The following is a 25052-nucleotide window of genomic DNA, read 5'->3' as shown; positions in this document are numbered from 1 at the left end:
ATAGTTGTTTGTTTTTCTTTTTTTTTTTCCCCCCCCCCCCCCCCCCCCCCCCCTCAATTTTTCACAAGCTTAGTTATGGTGTAGCATATCAGATATAACTGTTGAATTTATTGCTAAACCTTGTGTTTTTCCATATGAGTAAATGTTTTGTGCGTGATGCTACTGTTTTGCATTTTGAACAATATGGTCTCGCATAAAGCTGAATGTGTTAAAGATGATTTGTATAGCCGGCTCTAACTAGTTTAGATTTGACATGTAAGTTGATTGAGCTGTATTGCATTTTGACTCGCTTAAGAGTGCTGGATGAATTTTCTCATGAAGTTCCTTAACTGATACTCATATTATTATTTTTTCTTTTTCTTAGAAGTGTTTTGGATCAAGTCAAGTTTGAATATGAAGTTCTTTTTCCGAGTGTAGAATTACTGGTTTGGCAGATACAAGTTTACATATTATCTAAAACAAGTTCCTTATAAAAGATGTCAAGTTTCAACAAAAAGTTGCATTGCATTTGCTGTTCTCTGCTAATGGTTTTTATTTGGAAGACGATTGTCCTCTTACACTCCCCTGACCTCTTCTTACCTTTTTCAGTTGACAAGACTGGCATCAGTGGTGGTTCTATTTTTTCTAGTTTGTTTATGATTTGTGCATCACCTTGAAGATATGCTATTCAAGTATGACATTTATGCTGCTGCGATCCTGCTTACTCCCATTTCGCAGGAATAAACCAGTAGTTTCTGAAGAAATGCTCTTTTTCTCTTTAAAGTTGTTGTTATCGTGAAGAAAGCAATGGCTTATACACTTGTACCGAAACTGATGATTGGAGCTCCTACTCTACATATACAGAACTCAAGCTCCAGCCAAATAGACCTCCAAACTGGAAGTAGTCAGTCCTTGCTAATTAAAACTCCAGCAATTCTGTTAAGACATTCATTCAGGGGTACCATTAGTGGTCAATCTTCTCTGCAATGGCCTGGAGTTATTGGTTCAAGAAAAACTTGTTCGATATTATCATGTAACAAGACGGGAAGTGTCTGCCTTGATAGAGTTAAAGAGGGTACTAATGGGATCTTAAATAGAGATGTTGAGAAGAGATCAAATGAGCAACAGTTAAAGACACTATCTAGTTCCTTAAGGATGACATTAGATGGACCATTGGTTAATAATGATGAGACAATTAACAACCAAATCCTTAGAACTTTTTGCAGTCAAGGAAAATTGCTTGAAGCACCAAAATTAGTTGACCTGATGACTCGTCGAAACCAAATTCCAGACTATCCTTCCTGCATAAACTTGATAAGGGGCCTTGTCAACGTTGGACAGACAGGCAAAGCAGCAAATGTTCTACAAGCCATGGTTATGTCTGGTGGGACACCAGATATTATCACATATAATATGCTAATCAGTGGTCTCTGTAGAAAAGGGCTTTTGAACTATGCCATTGATTTTTTGGACTACATGAGCTTGAGTGGTTGCCGTCCCGATGTTATCACTTATAATACTATACTGCGTGCAATGTTTGACCGTAGCAAATATGATCACGGAATTCAGTTTTGGAAAGATCAGTTAAGAAAAGGATGTCCTCCTTATCTGATCACCTGTACAATTCTCCTTGAATTAGTCTGCAAACATTGTGGTGTTATACGTGCCATTGAGGTAATGGAGGACTTGGCATTTGAGGGATGTTCTCCAGATCTAGTGGCCTACAATTCCATGGTAAATTTTGCTTGTAAGCAAGGGAACTTTGAAGATTCAGCTTTACTAGTTTATAATCTTCTTTCACACGACCTTGAGCCCAATGCTGTGACTTACAATACTCTTCTCCATTCCTTCTCTACCTATGGATGTTGGGATGGAGTAGATGAAATTCTTTCCGTCATGAATGAAACTTCACATCCTCCTAGTGTTGTCACTTACAATATTTTAATGAATGGTTTGTGCAAACATGGGCATCTGGATCGTGCAATTGACTTTTTTACTAAGATGGTCTCTGAAAACTGTTCGCCAGACATAATCACCTATAATACACTTCTACGTGCTCTTTGTAAGGAGGCAATGTTGGACGAGGCTGTCCAAGTTGTTCACTGTTTAAGTGATAGCAGTTGTTCCCCTAGTATAATCACTTACAACATAGTCATTGATGGCCTTGCAAAGCATGGTTTCATGGAGAAAGCAGTGGAAATATACCATCAAATGGAAAAGCACGGGACTTGTCCTGATGATGTTACATATAGATGTCTAATTTGGGGTTTCTGTCGAGCTGATCTTATTGAAGAAGCTGTGGATTTGCTAAAAGAGATGGGTAATAGCAGAAGCAGGGTGAGAGATAATTGTTACAAGTTTATTATTCATAGGTTATGTCAAAACAGTAAAGTGGACTCTGCAAAACAAGTGCTGAAAATGATGAAATCAAGTTGCCACAATCTTAAGACAACCGTATATTCCAATATAATTGCAGGGATAGCTGGTGCAGGTATGAGTGAAGCAGCTATGGAATTGCGGGAGAAGTTGAGGGAATGGAAAATTCTCAAGGAATAGATTTTCTTTTTCGCCGATTAGACAGTATCCTTAATCCAGTCGTTGTTACTGGAGGCATAGCTTGGTGCAGATATGAACAAAGCAGCAACAGAAACATGTAAAAAAGCTGAGGGAATGGAACTCTCAAGGAATAGACGTTTTCATATTGGAAAGAGAGAGTATCATTATCTCAACACGCAAAATCATTGGACGTATCACCTCAGCGCAAATGGAAATTGACTCCTTTATTAGGTTTCTTTCCGTGTCCATTGTCTGTTCTATTTCGTGCTTGGTAAAAAATTTTGACCGTGTCATACCTGCTTGACAGAGTTTTGGTTAGTTATGTATTCTAGTTCATATCACGACTTTTTTATTTCAATATCAATCACTTACAGAAAAGCTATGAATCAGTGCATTTGAGGCATATTTTATCATGTTTCATGAAGATATGTGTGGTCTTGGGTTTTAGTACAATACCTTTGTGAAATTTCCCAGTCCCCTGTTATCAATATGGACTTGTAATTTATCTAACTCTTTTAGTTGTGTAGCTCTATAATCTATTTGTATTTCCATCACCACTTACCATATTTTCATATACCTGTGCATATCACCGCACTCAAGGTATGGCCTAGTGATCAATGAAGTGATGGGAGTGCCATGAGGTCTCATGTTCAAATCTCAGCCATGGAATAGTGGAGATGCTTTCCAATTTTCCAAGCTGATCCAGACGCCACCATCATGAAAATAGTTCATCATCCCTTTTTTTGTTAGATGATTTCTTCTCATGTGCCTAAGTCTTGATAAATAGAGTTGTCTGGTACCTATGTTGGTGAGGAGATAGCAGGTGCCTCGTGGAATAGTGAAGGTGTATTTCAAGTTGACCCAAACACCACCATCATGAAAAAAATTAATCATCCCGTTCACTAGTGGACCTCTTTTTGTACTACAGAAGATGGTTTCTACTGATTTTGGCAATGAGTAACTTACCACCCTCCACAAAGTCGACTTGTGAGATTACAATGAGTATGGTGTGGTCGCGCTGGTGCTAGCAACTTATTTAGCTGGAAATGAAAGACATCTATGTAACGCTATCAGTTTTCTTTTAATTCTTTGATCATGAACTGAATGTAAGATGTTTGGTGCATTGAGATGCTCAGTTGAGGCAGCAACCTTTTACAGATTCGTCAGACCAATGAGACTCTGATACCGAATAGTTAAAACGTAATGTTGAACTCGAAAAATAAATATTGGTTGCGATTTGCTACAGGCAACACGTCTTTGATTGTTGTCAAAACTAGAAGTGCAAGGCCCGTGTCAGCACGGGCCCAACAGTAGAACATGTGGATTGCAATTTTTAAGTTTTAGGATTTATCTTGGAGTAGAAAGTTTAAGCAGTAGAATATTTTCATTAGTATGATTGAGCTAGGGGGATCACAATTGAAATCTTTTTTAAACCTTCTTGTTGAATTTTGCGATCAGAAATATAAAGAAAGTAGAGGCATAAATCTGATGAAATAGCTTAAATCAAATATCTAGCAGATTATTGATTTTCAATATCGCAAAGAATAAGAATCATGTAAACTTACTCGATGAAGAGAATACACACCTTAGATTCGCTATTGTTTTGTTTAATTATTATTTTTAACACAGAAAAAGAGTGTTGTTTTTTTAATAGAGAAGGAAGAGTTGAGATTTTCTTTTCTTTATTTTATTTTTAAAACTGAGAAATGTTAATTAATACCGAGGAGCTGTTAAAAGTTGAGAAAGATGGCTACACCTATTTGATAGAAAATTTGCTAATGTTAAGAAAGTGTGAAGTGTTTGATAACAAATTTGTGATATATACACGTTTTTTGTACCTAAATTTACTTTATTTATATTTAAATTAGTTTGTAAAAATCTTTTAAATAATCTTTAAACTTCTTTTATTTAATTTCTTTAAAATATAGTAATAAAATTTACTTATGCTTTATTCTTCTCACACTTTATTACATACATTTTATCCTCTTTAAATCTCATTATGCCATTTTACCCTCTTTAAACATCATTGTACATTAAAATTACGATTGAAGCAGAAACAGAAATCAGTCAATTTTTAAAAATTTTTTTTGTTAATTATTGTTATTTACAGTACTTTTTATTTCATTTTCAAATAATAGATGCTGTTTTATATCTTCTTCTATCCCATCCCAATTTATGTGGGACTAATATAATTTTGATAGTCAATCAAATATTTTATGCTGACATATCATTTTGTTATTCTTATTTTTCTAATACATAAATGACATATAATAAGGAGTGATATAGTAAAATCATCGTTCGAAAGATGAAAATTTAATTTAAAACATTAAGAGTTAATTTCTCATTTTATGTCTATTTTATTTTTCATTAAATATTATTTATTTTCTTAATACCTAGATGACTCATAATAATTAATTAAGAGCGATTGATTACGTTATTACTACAAAAATTAATATAATTTTATCATATCCAATAGTAATCATTGATAGTTCACCGGAATAGTATATTAATTAAATACGGGATGCTATATTTGCATATACAAAATATGATATTATTAAACATTATTGGATAGTGCATTATATTTATCTTTCACAATAATAAAATTTTACTATATATTTTTCTTTATTTCTTTTTAACTTGATACATATTGACCCAACACAAATTCTAAGAAAATATTCATTAGAAATTTATTTTATTAAATTAAATTTATTAATTTTGTACTTTAAAAACTTAAAGTTAAGTTTAAATATTAGTATTTCTATATAATAAAAAATAATTTTAAAATTTAAATTTACTAAAATAAATAAATAAATAAAAATATTAATTTTTCTATATAAAAGTCAATTAAAATAATATAATGATTTAATTTAAATATTTAGTTGCAATTAGTTAAGATAATTTTTTATTTTGTCATGATTTATGTTGCACCGATAAAATTTTGAGAGTTGAATAGAACTTTTATCTATTTTAAAAAAGTATTTTAACTTGTTAATTATTGCGATTTATAATAATTATTACGTAATTATCAAATAATATATTTACTCCTTGTGTCCCAATTTATGTGGCTTCGATACAATTTTGAGAGTCAACTAAAATTTTTATATATCTTTTAAATATTTTAAGTTGTTAATCATTATGATTTGTAGTACTTTTTCTTTTGCCTCAATTTATGTGGCATTGTTAAAATAATGAGAGTCAATAAAGTTTCTATATGTCTATTAAATATTTTAAGTTATTAATTATTGTGATTTGTGGTAACAAATTAGTTTTGAACATGATAGCCAATTAAATAAATAAATTTTTTTTACTTCCAATATGTAGTTATAGTTAATTAATATAAATTAATAGAATATATTAAATATTTAAATCATTATGATGAAACAATGGAACATTTATATATTGGGGTATGGTATGTAATGGAGTAGAGGAGTTTTTTGGTAATTGCATAAGAGGTGGTCGAAACCACCTCTTCTATAAATCTTTTAAATATTTTAAATTGTTAATTATTATGATTTGTAGTACTTTTTTTTTTATCTCAATTTATGTGGCATTTCTAAAATAATGAAAGTCAATAAAATTTTTATATTTCTTTTAAATATTTTAAATTATTAATTATTGTGATTTGTGGTAACAAATTAGTTTTGAACATGATAGCCAATTAAATAAATAATTTTTTTTACTTTAAATATGCAGTTATAGTTAATTAATATAAATTCATAGAATATATTAAATATTTAAATCATTATGATGAAATAATAGAATTATTATATATTGGGGTATGATATGTAATTAAGTGGGAGTAAAGAGGTTTTTTGGTAATTTCATATGAGGTTTTGGGAGTAAAGAGGTTTTCTAGCACTAAAATTTGATATTGATGAGATACAAACATAAGTGTACATTGATTTAATTAAATATTATTAATTCTAATATATAAATGACTTATAATAATTAATTAGGGGTAATATAGTAAAAAATATTATTAATTCTAATGCATAAATGACTTATAATTAATTAGGGGAAATATAGTAAATCACGGAGCAATTAGGGGTAATATAGGCAGACATGTCATCTATTTTTTTAATTAAATATTATTAATTTTTTAAAACATAAATGACCTATAATAATTAATTAGGGATGATATAGTAAAATCACGGTTAAAGAAGCTGAAACAAACGTTATACATATCTATTTTTTAAATTAAATATTATTAATTCTAATATATAAATGACTTATAATAATTAATTAGGGGTAATATAGTGAAAAATAATTATTAATTTTAATATATAAACAACTTATAATAATTAATTAGGGGTAATATAGTAAATCACAGAGCAATTAAGGGTAATATAGGCAGACCTATCATCTATTTTTTTAATTAAATATAATTAATTTTAATATATAAATGACTTATTATAATTAATTAGGAATGATATAGTAAAATCACGGTTAAAGCAGTTGAAACAAATGTTATAAATATCTATTTTTTAATTAAATATTATTAATTCTAATATATAAATGACTTATAAAAATTAATTAGGGGTAATATTATAAAAAATATTATTAATTCTAATATATCAATGACTTATAATAATTAATTAGGGGTAATATATAAATCATGGAGCAATTAAGGGTAATATAGTAAATGACGAAACAGTGGTCGAAACTAAATGACTTATAATAATTAATTAGGGGTAATATAGTAAAAAAATATTATTAATTCTAATATATAAATGATTTATAATAATTAATTAGGGTAATATAGTAAATTGCAAAGCAATTAGGGGTAATATAGGCAGACATGCCATCTATTTTTAATTAAATATTATTAATTTTTTAATAAATAAATGACTTATAATAATTAATTAGGGATGATATAGTAAAATCACGGTTAAAGCAGCTGAAACAAACATTATAAATATCTATTTTTTTAATTAATATTTTTAATTTTCTATAAATAACTTATAATAATTAATTAGGGATAATATAATAAAAAAAAATATTATTAATTCTAATATATAAATGACTTGTAATAATTAATTAGGAATAATATAATAAATCACGCAACAATTAGGGTATAATATAGTAAATAATGGAGGTAAAAAAGCAAATCCACGAAGAGCTCTTCTATATAATAGAAAAGGAAAACACAAATTTGGTACACAATTTAGACGTTACCCCTACCTCGTGTTGGTAGAAAGTTGTACAATCTCAGTGAATACATACATGTTAGTTTACGAATACAATGTAAAGAGTGCAGACAGAGAAGCCTGATATCTTTATTACTGTCATTGATGTACAAGTATTGAACATTGCTTAGACTGTCAGTGAAGTACAAGTACTGAACATTGATATGAACAAAACCTGTCCCTATGCGGACTTTATGATAAAATTGGAACGATACAGAGAAGCATATCAGAAACAAATACAAGAAGCTACTTTCTGGTTTCTGAGATCAGCGTAATGTCTTTACTATAAACATCAGGTACAGGGAAGGTTTTTCTCAATCGTTGAAGTGATTCTTTCGCGATAGCATTCTTATGATAAATCGCGGTAGCCAACTCCATTGCATGAACTCTCCATCCTGAAAAACCAATACCTTCAATGAGTAGAATGTAAGTAGTTTCATTTGGCTTACGCCCTTTTTCTACCATTTCTACTAGCACTTCAATTGCCTCATCAACTCTATGAGCTTTGCATAATCCAAGAAGCAAAATGTTGTAAGTAATAACAGTAGGTGGAAAACCATTACCCTCCATATCACCTAACAAGTCAAGTGCCTCATCCACCATACCATCTCTACATAAACATGAAATCAATGAATTAAAAGTTATCTCATCAGGATCAATCCCTTTTTCTATCATCTCTGATACCAATTTCAACGCCCGAGCTCTCCCTCCATTATGCCATAATGCGCTCATCAGTGTGTTATAAGTGCTCACATCAGGAGGACATCCTATTTCCGCGAGCTTATCAAACACTTCCATTGCTTCATCTGCTTTCCCTTTCTTACACATTGTAGAAAGTATAGTGTTATAGTTCACTATATCAGGCAAGCACCCGTTCGAGATCATGTAATCCAAGAACTTAATAGCCAAATCTAACCTCCCTCCTTTGCAGAATGCAGATATCAATGGATCATAAGTGAATGTATCAGGGGTTAATCCACTATTCATCATGATCTTTAACAAGTTAATCGCCTCGTCCAACTTCCCATCTCTGCATAAACCACTCATCAAGATACTGTAAGTAACCACATTTGGTTGACATCCTGCAGAAAACATCTCATTCATTAGCTTCTTACCATCACTCCATTTCCCTTTATTCAGCAATGCCCTTAACAAAATGTTATACGAAATCACATCAGGTTTGCATCCCTTAGATGGCAAGCTCCTAACGAACTCGTAGGCTTGATCCATCATCTTCTCTCTACACATTCCCCGGATAATTGCATTATAAGTGTACATATCAGGTTGCAACTCTCTCGATAACATCTCATCGAGAAGCTTCATTGCTTCATGAATTCCGCCTTCAAGAATCGTTGCCTCTATCAAGATTGTATATGTAATAACAGTAGGCTTACAGTTGCTCTCTTCTTTCAACTGATCCAACAACTTCAATGCTGATCCTAGTTTCCCTCTATCACAAAGACTACCTATCAAGATATTATACGTAACAGAATCTGGAGGAAAGCCACGCGCTTTCATCCGGTTCAACACCTTATTTGCTTCTTCAATTTTATTCATTTTGCAGAATCCACTAATGAGTGCATTATATGCAAACACATCTGGTTCACCATACTGTTCCAATATCTGCATAACTTTCTCTCCTTTCACCGAATTTTTCGAGTTGCAGAACCCCTTAATGAGCTTTGTACATAGAATCACATCAGGTTTATAACCACTCTTCACCTTACATTCAAGAAGATACAAAGTTTCATCATATTTGCCTACTTTACATGACCAATTTAGCACTTTGATATCATTGGAATGTACATGTGTAGTAGGTCTATTTTCACTAGAAACTTTGACCTTTTGATGATTTCCAGTCTTTACTTTATTATTGTACTCATTGCTACTATATCTTACAACAACATTGTGCTTTTGAGATTGAGATGTTGGCTTTGAGAAAAGGGGGCATTGAGCAAAGATTTCACCTGGAATAATACTAGTCATTTTGGTTAGTAGTATTAGTAGTCTAGCGATATCAGTGAAAGTTACCAACCCCTCAATACAATATTAACTATGTCCCGATCCCAAACAAGTTATGTTCGGCTATACAAGACTTTCTAACCCCTTGACACAACTAGAAGTACATTCTCAATCTCAGACAAGTTGGAGTCGGCTATCTATACAAGACCTCCCGACCCCTCAATATAATAACTATGTCTCGATCCCAAACAAGTTATGGTCTGTTATACAAGACTTCACAGCCCCTTGATACAACTATAACTATGTATCAATCTCAATACAATAACTATGCCTCGATCCCAAACAAGTTGTGGACAGCTATACAAGACTTCACGACCCCTTGATACAACTACAACTACGTATCAATCTCACATAAGTTGGAGTCGGCTATACAAGACCTCCCAACCCCTCAATATTATAACTATGCCTCGATCCCAAACAAGTTGTGGTGACCACTTGGTACAACAACAACTATGCCTCAATGTAATACAAGTTGGAGTCGACTATAGGAATCCTCATGGACTTCCAAAAATCATGTTGAACTTTAATTAAAAAGAGAATTACCTGTTATTCTTGTTTGTAGAGTGAAAAATTCAACATAACCATGAAATGAACTATGGAAAAAAATAATATGGTATTTTTGTTATATTTTTTGTACATGGCAGGAATCTTGTTATAGATTCTTTTAGGATAACATAGTTAAGATAAGGCCATAAATGGTTTAACCCATTGGATAAACCGGGTCGGTCTAGTTTATGGCTTGCACTTTTTTGAAGTTCACTAAAAGGTCTTGTGAGGGCTAGTTTTATACGAGGGATAAGAGATAATTAATTATGTACTTTCTCCATTGACTTTTACTTCATTGGAAGTAGTGGTATGAGTGTATGCTTTATTCTTTTTAGATTTTACTGTATGAGAATACACCGAGTATGTTGTTGTTGTTGTTAGTTGACTTGTCACTGTTTTGCTTCTCGAGATCAAACTGTATAAACTTTAACCAACATTTTAAAATGTATAATTTAACATTTAAATTTAAAATTCAGATGGTCGAAAATTATAAGAAAAGGTTACATGTTGCAATCCTTTTCATATTTAAATGATGAAAAAATATATCTTAAAATTTGAGTCAAAGTTCACGCAAGTTGACCTCAAAAAGCGAAATAATGATAAGTAAAAGTGAACAGAGGGAGTAATTAATTTTACGATAAGTTTATTTCATATTTAGTTGAGATAAAATCGTGGAATAACTTATCTCGAAATTGTAGTGTTATTTTTTTATTACACACCTTAAAGATGGGATAAGTAATTCTGGAATAATTCATTGTAGAATAACCAGTGGCGAACCCAGGATTTAAGGATAGTGGGTACTTAAAAAATTTTAAAACTAAGAAAAAAAAACCTCCTTCCAATGAAGCATCTAAGATCAATCTAAATGTCAATGCATACAACTAACTTTTTGTTATAGTGAGTGCTTTTGTATGTTTTATATCTATTTTTCTATATTTTCTATGTAATTATACCTATTTTTGGTCGAGTTTAGTGGGTGTCGGAGCACCACAAAATCCTACATAAGTCCGCCCTGAGAATAACTTGTTCCCAACCAAATGAGCCATAATGGTTAAGAGGGCAGGTGCAATTGGGTTCGTACGAATTTCCTACGCTTGAGTATGAAAATTACACTAATACATAATGTCAAAAATTACACTAAAAATAGTTGAAGTTCTATTAAAAATAATTTTTCTACCTCACATAAAATAGGGATACGATTTGTGTTAAGCAAATCCTCTTCATATACAAATTATGTGGATACGATTTGTGTTAAGCAAATCCTCTTCATATACAATTTGTAGGATCTTACTGGATGTGATATTATCGTTATTATTATAGGTAGACTTAATCGGTACATTAACAATGTTCAAAATTTAAATTCTTTTCAAAAAAATGTGAGCCACATATTCATAATAGTAAAATTCTGGGAATTTTTTTTTTTAATTTTAGTAATTAGTACTCTATGCATCTCAACCACTTAGTTTTTACTATAGCATCATACGCTTTCATAAAACTGTAATTATGTTCAGAATAAATATTCAATCTTGTATAAAAGTCGAAAATCAAAAATGTAATTTTGTTCAATCTTGTATAAAAAGTCGAAAACCCAAAATGTAATTTGATGAGTTTGATTTTTAAGATTTTAAATATGAAGTCATTATATTTTTAAAAATATGGGTTTAAGCTTAATTTTGTTCAAATATTAATATATTCATACTTATAAATTTATAATTCAGAAATATTTAAATTGCACTCACCAATTAATAAAAGAAGAGGAAAGGACATGGCATGATCATTTAAAAAAAAAGAGATAATACATCAAAACATCACTAAACTTATAGTCAAAACTTACTTTACACCCTAAACTAATCGGACAATTATTCATTCTCCTTAACAACCTTCAAGAGAATTTTTTTCCACCCTACAAAAATTATACTACTCTTACTACGGAGAGTGAAGCACACACGCCCCACGTCATTGCCAAATCAGTGCCATGTCATTGCCACGTAAGAAATTGTAATTTTTTTTAATAAAATAATCCAATACACATATTATTTTTATATACTTTTTTAAAAAAAGAAAAAAATATATTTGTACTTTATATATATATATATATAAAGAACCCCCCTACTTCTTCCCCGTTCCTCCTCCTTCGATTCTTTAACAGCCCCCAGCCCCATTTCTCCTCCTTCTTTAATTTCTTTTTCACCATTTTTCACCATTAACATCAATAACTTGATTCAAATTTAACAAAAAAATTGATAAATAACTTGTTCATGTAGATTAAGCCATGACTCCTCCATCAATATTTAGAAATCAACAATTGCAAGTAGAACAAAACCTAAACTCATCCACAATAATTCCAGATCTACCAAACGATTTAGCAGTACTAATACTAATATTCGTTCCTTTGTTTCGATCTGCCATGAAAATGATTCCTCCTTTAATTTTTTTCACCATTAACACCATTATTTCAAACCTTCTCAAATGCTCCACTAAGCACAAGACGAGGAAGTGATAAATTGTCATAAGTTATTTATCATCACAAATTGGATGTAGTCATTTGAAAAAATTAAATAAAAGGCAAAAAAATAATGAAGAGAGGGGTTAACGGAGCTTAGTAAGGTATTCTTTAAAAAAAATGAATTTAGCCTAAATGAAGAAGATGAAGAAATGAGGTGGGGTAGAGGTGGAGGATATGAAGAAGATGAAGAAATGGGGGTGTTGGGGGCGGGGGCGGGGGTATAAAGAAAACTTGTAAAATTAAAAGGTGGGACCCACCATTTTCCATGTTTTTTAAGCAATTAACGCGCTGATTTTTTTTAAAATTCACTTGAAAGTTGTTAAGGGGGGTAAATAATTACCCGATTAGTTTAGGGTCTAAAGTAAGTTTTGGCTACAAGTTTAGGGGTGTTTCGATGTATTATCTCTAAAAAAAAATTATCCATAATTGAAAAGGTGGACATGCTGTAGCCAGTCGGTTAAAGTAATTCCCCTTTTTAGCCATTTGGCCCAATTGGGCACATGCAGTCTCTATACTCAATTGATACACTTTTATACTATATTGATACACTTTTTAAAAAAGACAAAGGAAATTCTATGCAAGCACATGCAGTCCCTATACCCAATTGATACTCTTTTATACCACATTAATACACTTTTAACATTGATACACTTGCAGTTTATACTCAATTGAAACTCTCTTATACTAGATCGATACATTTTTTAGAATGCATGTAGAAACTATATAGAGTCGTATAAAATATGTATCTAAATAATAATTGTAGTTAAAAATTATACTATAGAATGCGTATATCTATTTTCTTTTTGATGTTTGACTTGTTTTATTTATAGTTACTCTTTTGGACTTGCAATAATGTTGGGGGTTGGTTTTTGAATTTGGGGAATTGCGGTTGAACTGTTGTAGAAACTTGGAATTAGGTTTTCTATTTTGAGTCTTGAGTTGCATTATCTGCCTCTCAAAATCCTATGTATTTGTTTTGGACAAATAAAGTTTTTTTATAGTAAAACTTTCACGTCTTTTTGGATAGTCAATGTCATCATTCCATAGATATACATAATGCATGTTTCAACGTATAATAATTGTGGTTATGCTAATTTAAAAAAAAAGAATAGCTTTAAAAACAATTAAAAAAGCTGAAAAAAGAGTATAAAAATAGTGAAAAAACACAAAAGAACAGTGATTTTTTTATAATAGAATGAAACATCAATTTTTTTTAAAAAATAAGACATAAAAAAAGCAGCAAAATGAAAAAAATAAAATGAACTAGCGTTTTAAAAAAAAAGGGAAAAAAAAAACGAAAAGTAACTAACATGCAAAATCCACACTTTTGCTTTACAAAAGGAAAAGTTGAATTGTGATGCTTAATGTTCGAATTGTGATGCTTAATGGCTAGTTACTGAGTTTTTAAATTTAATTGCTAGTTTTGTGAAATTATTTTAATTTTAAATGTTATTTTTGTCCTATTCCCGTAAAAAAATCTATTCATCAATCCACTAACATTATTTCAACTAAAGTCAGGCTAGCTCATTGCCCAAATTTACCATCATATTAACATTTATTAAAAATTTGTTTTTGTGAATAATGGCTCTTAATTTTTACCATCACTAATACTTCAGTAATTGCCTAAGTATTTCAAAAAATCACTAAACAATTTATTATAAATCATTAAATTTTGCTTAAGAATTATCAGAATTTTCTATAACAAAAAAATTCATTCAACTTTGCCTAAAAAAAGATTTTAGTGAGTTTCGTAATGCTTAGGTAAAATTGAGTATTTGTTTCGTTATAGAATATAGTTTAGTTACTTAATGTAATAAAGTAAAAGTTGAGTAATCATAAATGAAATTAATCTACCATTATGTCGAGCACAACTTATTTCAACTTTGGCCTAAATAATAAAAATTGAATAATTATTTACTTGGATAAAGGGGATATATATAACTAATATTTACTAAGTACAGGGGCGGCTTAAGCAAATTTATGGCCTAAGGCCAAAATCGAACGGAGCCTTAAGTTTTTAAGAAAAATAAATTATTTTATAAAGTCTACTTTTAAAATTATATAATCGATTTCTTCTAATAATTTTTTTAAAATTAATAATATAGTTAATGAGTTAAATTTTTCTTTGAGACATAATACTCTAAACTAGATATATCAAACTCCTTCTAATTTTTTTTTTATATTAAAAGTTTATTTTTTCTATAACTAGTATTTATATATTTTTTAACTGTATAATATATTATTAAAAAAGAATAAGGTCTCTCAAATTTGGAGGCCTATTACGGCCGCCTTTTTTTCGAAAGGGTAGAGTCGCCTCTGCTACTAACTATAAATTTATGACGAACCATAAGTATATTGAGATATATTACTATATCTATTAGAGAATAATTAACACATATTAATGGCTCTGATACCATCATTTGGTTCATGTGTAATAATTAGTATTTTGATATAAAATTAACTAATAGTAACCAAAGTATATTAATGAAACAAGGGAGAAATTTTGTTGTTAATCTTTCACTTCTATTTCTTTCCTACATAATAAATGGACTATTTATAGCCCAAATTTGATTCTATTACACCCAAGAGGTGGATGATTTTGATTTGGCTAGTTTAAAAGTGGGTCATATGCCATACATAATGAAACACATAGGCAGACACTTGCCTTTCTAACACTCTCCCTTGGATGCCTATATAAAGAAAAATTTACTGAATGCTCATTTGAGTGTTGTCTCATTAAAAATCTTACCAGGAAAAATCTAGCGGGATAAAAACCTTGGTTAAGAAAAAAAGAGTACAACGCGTATTCTTACTTCCCTGATGAAGACCCCGATCCAATCGGTTCAGTCTTCGCATCCCAATTCTGTAAACCATCTTCTCAAAGGTTGAAGTTGGTAAAGATTTGGTGAACAAATCTGTTGGATTGTCACTGGAGCGGATCTGCTGCACATCAATATCACAATTCTTCTGAAGATCGTGCGTGTAGAATAACTTTGGTGAAATGTGCTTCGTTCTATCTCCCTTTATAAAACCTCCTTTTAATTGAGCTATACATGTTGCATTGTCTTAAAATATGACCGTGCGTACCTTGATATCAAGCTTTAGGCCACATCTCTATTTGATGAAATGTACTACTAATCTCAGCCATATGCATTCTCTACTTGCTTCATGGATCACTATTATCTCAGCATAATTAGAAGAAGTAGCAACAATAGAATGCTTCGTCGATCGCCATGATATTGCAGTACCTTTGTAAGTAAACACATAGCCTATTTGAGATCGCGCTTTATGTGGGTCAGATAAATAACCTGCATCTGCATGACTAACAAGATCTAGACTACCTTTGTTAGTATAAGACAGACCCATATCAATAGTCCCTTTTAGGTACCTCAATATATGCTTAACTCCATTTCAGTGTCTTCATGTAGGAGAAGAAATATACCTTGCTAGCAAATTAGCAAAAAATGCTATATCCGGCCTTGTAGCATTAGCAAGGTACATAAGTGCACCAATAGCACTGAGATATGGTACTTTGGGACCAAGAATCTCTTCACCTTCTTTCAGAGGTCGAAATAGATCTTTACTTACATTAAGTGATCGAACAACTATTGAAGTACTTAATGGATATTCTTTACCCATGTAAAATCATTTTAAAACCTTCTGGGTATAGGCAGTTTGGTGGATGAAGACTCCGTTTGCTAAATGTTCAATTTGCAGACCAAGACAACGTCTTGTCCTTCCAAGATCTTTCATTTCGAATTCTTTCTTTAGATATTCAATTGCTTTTTGGACCTCTTCTGGAGTTCCGATGAGATTTATATCATCTACGTAAACAACGAGTTTGACACCCTGTCACTATTTTCTTAATGAAAATACAAGGACAAATAACATCATTTATGTATCCTTCGTTTTCAAGTACTCACTTAGGAGATTATACCACATACGCCCTGATTGTTTGAGACCGTACAACGATCTTTGTAATCTGATTGAATATAATACCTGAGACTTTGAACTATATGCTTCAGATAATTTTAATCCTTCTGGGATTTTCATGTAAATATCGTTATCAAGCGAACCACAAAGATAAGCTGTAACCACATCCATTAGATGAATTTCAAGATTTTCATGTACAACTAGACCGATGAGGTATCGAAACATTATTGCATCCATAACAGGTGAATATGTTTCTTTATAGTCAACACCGGGTCTTTGAGAGAATCCTTGTGCAACAAGGCATGCCTTGTATCTTATAATTTCATTTTTCTCATTTCTTTTACGTACGAAGACCCATTTATAGCTGACTAATTTTACACCATCTGGGGTTTGGACTACAGGTCCAAAAACCTCTTGTTTAGCAAGTTAATTTAATTCTGATTGAATCTCCTCTTGCCATTTTGGCCAATCTTTTCTTCGTCGACATTCTTCGACAGATAGAGGTTCAAGGTCCTCATTGTCTTGCATGATATTTAGTACAACATTATATGCAAAAACAATATCCACCGTAATTTTCGATTGATCTAAATTTACCTCATCATAGTAGAACTTAGTGAAAGTTCCTCATTCACTTGAGTCTCGGATTTACTGATTTCTTCAGGAATATCAGGATTAATAAGATTTTGAGTCTCTTCAGGAGAATTTTTTATAATATTATCTTTATCATTTTTTGCACTTCTTTTTCTAGAATTTTTATCCTTTGAACCCAAAGGCCTACCACGCTTCAGGCGTGTTTGGGATTCAGAAGCTATTACATTAGAAGATGGTTCTTTTGGAACTTCAATTTGGACAGGCACATTCACTGTAGGGATATGTGACTTGGTAATCCTTTTTAAATCAGTAAATGCATCTGGCATTTGATTTGCTAATTTCTGTAAGTGAATGATATTTTGGATCTCACTTTCACATATGAGTGTACGTGGATCAAAATGTGATAATGATGAAACTTTCCACGCGAATGATATTTTGGATCTCACTTTCACATATGAGTGTACGTGGATCAAAATGTGATAATGATGAAACTTTCCACGCAATTTCTCTTTTAAGTTCACATTTTTCTCCCCCTAATTGCGGGAAATTTATTTCATCAAATTGACAATCTGCAAATCGAGCAGTAAATAAATCTTCCGTCAATGGTTCAAGGTAGCAAATTATAGAGAGTGAATCAAACCCAACATATATTCCTAACCTTCTCTGGGGGCCCATCTTAGTACGCTGAGGTGGTACAACTGGCACATATACAACACATCCGAAAATTCGTAAATGGGAAATATTTGGCTCATGACCCAGGATCAATTGTAATGGGGAGTACTTATTATAATGAGTTGGTCTGAGACGAACAAGTGATATTGCATGAAAGATAGCATAACCCCAAACAGTAGTAGGCAATTTTATTTTCATAAGCAGTGGTCTTGCTATCAATTGTAGGCGCTTAATAAATGACTCAGCAAGGCCATTTTGAGTATGAACATAAGCTACGAGATGTTCAACATGTATCCCAACTGACATACAATAATCATCAAAAGCTTGGGATGTAAATTCTCCAGCATTATCGAGGTGAATAGCCTTAATAGGATAATCTGGAAATTGCGCCCTTAATCGTATTATTTGTACCAATAATTTTGCAAATGCCAGATTGCAAGATGACAAGAGGCATACATACGACCATCTTGAAGATGCATCTATTAGGACCATAAAATATCTAAATGACCCACTAGATGGGTGAATAGGCCAACATATATCCCCATGTATATGTTCTAGAAATAGAGAGGATTCAACGCTAACTTTTAGTGGCGATGGGCGATGGCCTAGTTATCAGTTTGGCTTGATAACAAGCAGCACATGAAAATTCATCAGTTGTTAGAATCTTCAGGTTCTTTAACGGGTGCCCTTTTGAATTTCCAATGATTCATCTCATCATTATTGAGCCAGGATGGCCTATTTGATCATGATAGAGCACAAATGTAATTAGATCAGTAAACTTCTGGTTTATGATAGAGTGTGCTTCAACTGTACTAATTTTGGCATAGTATAGGCCGAAAGACAAAGTTGGTAGTTTATCCAACGTTTGTTTTTGACCTGAGACATTCTTTGTAATGCCAAGATATTCAACATTCATTTAATTTATTGTCTCAACATGATATTCATTTCGGCGGATAGCTTTAAAACTTAATAAGTTTCTTGGGGATTTAGAAGAGAACAATGCATCTTCTATAACTAATTTTGTCCCCTTAGGCAGAAATATAGTAGCTCTTCCGGAGCCTTCAATCAATTTTGAATTACTAAAATTTGTTGTAACATTTGCTCTTTTTCTAAGTAAGTGGGAAAAGTATTTTTCATCTTTAAATATTGCGTGCGTTGTCCCGCTATCAATTACATAAATATCGTCACGATCAATTAGTGATCCAAATAAAATTTGAGGAGTATCCATATTCTTCAAAATGAAAATATAAACAAAATAAACATTATAACATTACTAGCACATAACATATTATGTAAACTTTATTTATATAAAAGATTAGTAAATGACAGAAACGTAAACTAATACAACTTGAATAGAAAATTAACATAATCAGTCTATTTCATGATTGTCACCTACAAGGGTGATTTATATGTTCTTTAGGAATTACAAAGAAATCTGAAACTTCCAAGTCCATGGGCTCAACGTTATCTTCAAGGAGGAAGTTTTCTTCAACATCATTTTTTGCCCTTTAAGGGACGCCTGATGGAGTTTTACCAGATGCTTTGGCGTACGATAGGTATGCGACTAGTGCCTCTTTCCTCCACATCGATAATATTTACTTTCAGAGTTTGTCCTTGGCGCTGCTTCAGGAGTTCCCCCTCCCTTTGTACTGCTGGTGCTGAGGGTTATTGTTTATTGCAAGGCGATCACCATGATTAAAATACCTTCCACGACTACGGCCTCGACCTCAACCACAATCATGACCACGACCACGAATACTGTGAGAACTTCTTTTGCGCCTAGTTGGGCAAAAATTTGCAGCATTCACTTCTGGGAATGGAGCAGTACCAGCAGGTCGACTCTCATGATTTCTCATTAAAAGGTTATTATGTTGTTCAACAACAAGAAGATGAGAGATCAATTCAAAATATTTTTTAAATCATATTTCTCGGTACTGCTGCTGTAGGAGCATACTCGAGGCGGGAAAAGTAGAGAATGTTTTTTCCAACATGTCATGATCTGTGATATCTTTCCCGCATAGATTAAAATGCGATTTAATTCTAAACATCGCAGAATTAGTTATATTCTTAAAATCTTGCAATCTTAAATTGGTCCATTCATAACAAGCTTGTGGAAGAATGACCATCTTCAGGTGGTCGTATCTTTCTTTTAAATTGTTTCACAATACAAGGGGATTTTTAATCGTGAGGTATTTTATTTTTAAACCTTCGTCAAGATGATGACAAAGAAATATCATAGCTTTGGTGTAACGCTCCGAAATCACATCTCGGAGTGTCACACGGTGCTTAAGGCTACAAGTAGCCCCAAGCTAACCCTTTGAGCCTGTTACTACATATAATAACTTATTTCGAGATAAAATAAACAAAACAATGGTACTATCATATCAAATGATAGAAAATACGAAGAAAATACTCTATCCAAATGACCACAATACTGGAAAACTCAACATACTAACAATTTGATATCTAGTATGACAAAGCTTCTACTACTCCATGAACTAGAGAGCCATCTACTAACATACTGAAATGAATGAAGACAAGTCCTCGAACCATGAGGACTCACCACTGTCGAAATGTAGACAAAGGTACTCGAAAATCACTGACGAGGCTGGGACTGAGCATCTGAACCTACATTATAAGACAATGTAGCACATAGACGTATATGTGGATCAACACTTGGGAATGTACTGAGTAGATGGGGGTATATACATTTACATAAAATAGTATCAATACTCTTTAATCAAATCATGCATACAATTAGGAATGACTCATATAGCTTGAATAAGTCTAAAATGTAAAGCTCATAAATCATGTATAATGAAGCATGTAACACAAATCTCGTGAGTCATTATACTTAACTTTAAAATCTCTACTCTCCTCTTATTCTCAATACTTGAAGGCTAAAGGAACTTTAAACAATGTTTTCAAACTCATACTTTTATCTCATGGAGAGTAAAACTTCTTTGAAACTCAAGGACTCAGGACTCTTTGAAACATTAAGACTTGGAAACTCTGTGACACTTGGAATTACATAACTTTGGACACTTGGGAGTTTCTTCTAACCGACATAAACCATGTGAGCTACATGGAGTTCAACGTCTTGTCCTCCTAAGAAAGAAACCTCACGTTGGGGATAGGCGTCATACTCTTGACAGGGAGTATAACCTCAACTCAGTGATCACTATCTCGGCCTCGGGCCTATAAATCTCAGTCCTACGATGGCACGTAGTTTTGGGGTATGAGACCTCGAAATCATACCCAACTTGGTGCAAAATACTACTCCCATACTCAACTCAGAACTCTTAGGAAATCCACCTCAAATAATTCAAGGGTCTATACTGAAGACCAAAATGTATTACTATTTGCTTTAATGGAACATCAATGTGGATTCCAACTCTATTAGGACCAAAAACGTTAAATATTTCTCAATAATCTCAAGGTACTCAAATCATAAGTGCTTATAGCACAGAAGTTCATAAAATTGCAATTCTCAAGTAGGTCTTAGTGGCCCATAGTTCAATCTCAAGTTAAGACTCATCAAAATGCATATTAGAGATCATAAGGGTTCATAAATCATATAGAAATCTAGAATTTCAGCATTTTGCATTAAAATCTCAACATACTCATGTATCTCAATTTCTAAAACATGGAAATTATCATAATCTCAGGAACAACAACAAAGGTTACAAACCCATACTCCAATTTTCATAAGAAAAACATGTGAAACCATATATTCTTGTAATTTAAAATAACTTTTGGGCACAAGGATGAAAGGAGTGTCCTTGTTCAAACCCCACATACCTTAGATTCTGACTTGTAAATGAAGAAGCTTGCTTAAAACTCTGTTTTCTTACTTTGAGGGAGGGTTCTTGAAGTCTTTGTCTTGGGAACCTCAAATGTCAACTAAATTTGTGAAAGCTATGGTGGATTCTTGAGATTCTTGGAAGAGGTTTTGGGTACTTAGGATTTTTTATTGAGAGAAAACTTGAGAAAAACTTCATAGAAAGCCTGTAAATGACTTCAATTTGGTGTTTGTACGGTTTAAGAGGCTTGGAAAAAGTCCAAAGTGCCCTTTTTAACTTTTGTGCGAAGCTGGAAAAATTGAACTAGAAAACTCAATTTTATGGTCCACCGCGACGCACCACTATCGCGGTGGCTCACTGGGATTTGACATACAGGATTTTGGGGGTCACCGCGACGCGGTGCTATTGCGTTGCCTTGCTGGTTGGGACCTAGAACTTCAGCGCGATGCGCCGCTATCGCGGAGTTCCACTGGAAATTGACAATTGTCAAATAGACCCTCTCCGCGATGCGCCAAGCACTAAAATGACGTTGCTTTACGACTAGGACTTAAATTAGCCATAACTTCTTGCCCGGGTATCGGATTTGGGCGAATCGTATATCGACGGAAAGCTTATCAAATTTCCCATGTGATAAAAAGTCAAAATTAGGGAAATTATATATGGTTAAAATGATAATCACTTAGGAAGTCACTCCTTAACCTTCTCGAGGAGAAATTAAGCTTAGGAAAAATTTGGGGTATTACATTATCTCTCCCTTGGAAACATTCGTCCACGAATGTTGCTAGTTAAGTTAAGAGCATGGAGGAAACTGAGTACGTAAAGCTGGAAGAACTCGCTAAACTGACTCTATGTCTTTCTAAACTCTTGAATACTTTAGAGAATGCATGAACTTAATAAGGATAGATGCATAGCTGAAACTTTTGATTAGAAAAGGGCTGAATAAAAAAAATAATACCTTCGACTTGATCTGAACTCATGGAAAAGAGGTGCGGGTACTTGGCTCGCATGTCTGCCTCGGCTTCCTAAGTAGTGCCCTCAACTGACCGGTTCCACCATAAGACCTTGACCAAGGGAACCTCTTTGTTCCTCAGTCTACGGATCTGGTAATCTAAAATCTCAACAGAAATCTCATCAAATGAAAGACTGTTCTGAATATCAACATTCTCTGAAGAATTCACTATAACGGAATCACCAATATGCTTTTTAAGCATGGAGACGTGAAAAATAGGATGAATAGCTGACAATTCTGCGGGCAACTCAACTTCATAGGATACTTTCCCAACACGGCTCAAGACTCTGTAGGGGCCAACATAACGGGGACTAAGTTTCCCCCTTTTACCAAACCTTTTCACTCCTTTCATGGGTGAAATCTGTAAGTACACCAAATCACCTACCTCAAACTCAAGATCCCTTCTCCTCACATCGGCATATGACTTTTGATGACTCTGAGATATCTTCAACCTTTCTCTAATCAACTTTACCTTCTTCATAGCCTCAAATACTGCATCAGGCCCAATCACAGCAGCCTCACCCACTTCAAACCAACCTATGAAGGATCTACATCTTCTACCATACAAAGCCTTAAATGGTGCCATCCCGATGCTAGCATGATAGCTATAGTTATATGTAAACTCGATCAGTGGAAATTGGTCATCCCAACTACCTTTGAAATCCAGTGCACATGCCCTCAACATATCTTTTGGTCCTTAACTAAACCCTTCAGTTTGACCAAACTATTGTCTAAGTTTTGCTTCTCCATTACTTCTGAAACTAAAGAGGATTCGGAACTACTTTGCACCAAAGTACTTTCCTCAGCGGAATCAAGCAACCTAACACCCAGTTTAGCCAAATGATGCACAACACGAGCTAACTATTTCTTACATTCCTATACATGAGTAATGCTACCCATAGACAACCTACTAAGGGCATCTGCCACTACATTGGCCTTGCCTGGGTGATACAACACACTCATATCATAGTGCTTCAATAACTCTAATCACCTCATCTGCCTAAGGTTCAACTCCCTCTGAGTAAACATATATTGCAGGCTTTTGTGATCACTAAACACGTCAACATGAACACCATAAAGATAGTGTCTCCATATTTTCAAAGCAAAGACCACAACAGCTAACTCAAGATCATGGGTTGGGTAGTTCTTTTCATGTGGCTTCAACTGTCTAGAGGCATAGGCTATAACCTTACCTCTTTGCATCAATACACAACCCAAACCAACTCTAGAGGTATCATAATACACCACAAAACCATCTGTACCATCAGGCAACGTCAACACAGGGGCTAAAGTAAGTCAAGTCTTCAGCTCTTGAAAACTCTTCTCACAGGAATCTGACCACTAGAACTTAACTTTCTTTTAGGTCAATCGGGTTATAAGAGACGAAATAGAATAAAGACCTTCAACAAAACAGCGGTAGTAGCCAGCTAGATCCAAGAAACTTCTAATATCAGATGGACAGATAGGTCTAGGCCAATTTCTTACAGCCTCTATCTTTTGGGGATCAACTCTAATGCCTTCGGATGAAATGATATGACCTAGAAAGGCTACAGACCTTAGCCAAAATTCACCCTTATTGAATTTAGCGAACAACTAATAATCTCTAAGAGTTTGCAAGATAATTCTGAGGTGATCTGAATGGTTATTCTCAGTACGGGAGTAAACAAGGATATAATCTATGAAAATAATGACAAAAATATCAAGATATTGCTTGAACACTCGATTTATGAGGTCCATAAAGGCTGCTGGGGCATTGGTTAGCCCGAAAGACATGAATAGAAACTCAAAGTGACCATAATAGGTTTGGAAGTCTGTCTTTGGGATATAATACTCCCTTACTTTAAGTTGATGATAGTCGGATCTAAGGTCTATCTTTAAGAAATAACTCACAAATAGGTCATCAATTCTCGGAAGGGGGTACTTATTTTTTACTGTGACCTTATTAACCTGACGATAGTCAATGTACGTACACAAAAAACCATCTTTCTTTTGCACGAATAGGATAGGTGCGCCCTAAGGAGAGACACTGGGCCTTATAAAACCTTTATCTAAAAGATCTTTGAGTTGCTCTTTCAAATCCTTAAGCTTTGCAGGTACCATATGGTAGGGAGGAATAGAAGGCTGAGTGTCGGGAAGAAGGTCAATCCCGAATTCTATCTCCCTATCGGGAGTTACCCCTGGTAGATCTTCCAGAAAAATATCAAGAAACTCATTAACAATGTTGACTGACTGAATAGTTAGAGCCTCGG

General features: G+C 33.1%; 2 protein-coding genes across 5 annotated transcripts in view; one reads left to right on the top strand and one right to left on the bottom strand.

The window, feature by feature from the left end:
* Positions 1–2938, top strand: part of LOC107870280 (pentatricopeptide repeat-containing protein At1g08610) — a 5508-nt gene extending 2570 nt beyond the window's left edge. For all 4 annotated transcript variants that reach the window (XM_016716750.2, XM_047412469.1, XM_047412470.1 and 1 more), the window contains one exon: positions 589–2938. In XM_016716750.2, coding sequence (XP_016572236.1) covers positions 787–2535 — 1749 coding nt within the window. In that variant the 5' untranslated portion in view covers positions 589–786 and the 3' untranslated portion in view covers positions 2536–2938. The remainder of the gene's footprint in view (positions 1–588) is intronic.
* A 4842-nt stretch (positions 2939–7780) lies between these two features.
* Positions 7781–10445, bottom strand: LOC107870279 (pentatricopeptide repeat-containing protein At3g04760, chloroplastic). The gene has a single exon (XM_016716748.2). The coding sequence runs from the start codon at positions 9705–9707 to the stop codon at positions 7968–7970; it is 1740 nt and encodes a 579-aa protein (XP_016572234.1). The 5' UTR covers positions 9708–10445; the 3' UTR covers positions 7781–7967.
* Between the last annotated feature and the right edge of the window lie 14607 nt (positions 10446–25052).

Source organism: Capsicum annuum, chromosome 5, assembly GCF_002878395.1.
Source record: "Capsicum annuum cultivar UCD-10X-F1 chromosome 5, UCD10Xv1.1, whole genome shotgun sequence".
Classification (NCBI taxonomy): domain Eukaryota; kingdom Viridiplantae; phylum Streptophyta; class Magnoliopsida; order Solanales; family Solanaceae; genus Capsicum; species Capsicum annuum.
This window is presented reverse-complemented; position numbering and strand designations above follow the sequence as displayed.

Coding starts and splice junctions, on each gene's coding strand:
- LOC107870279 (XM_016716748.2), bottom strand. CDS start 9,707: ATGACTAGTATTATTCCAGGTGAAATCTTTGCTCAATGCCCCCTTTTC.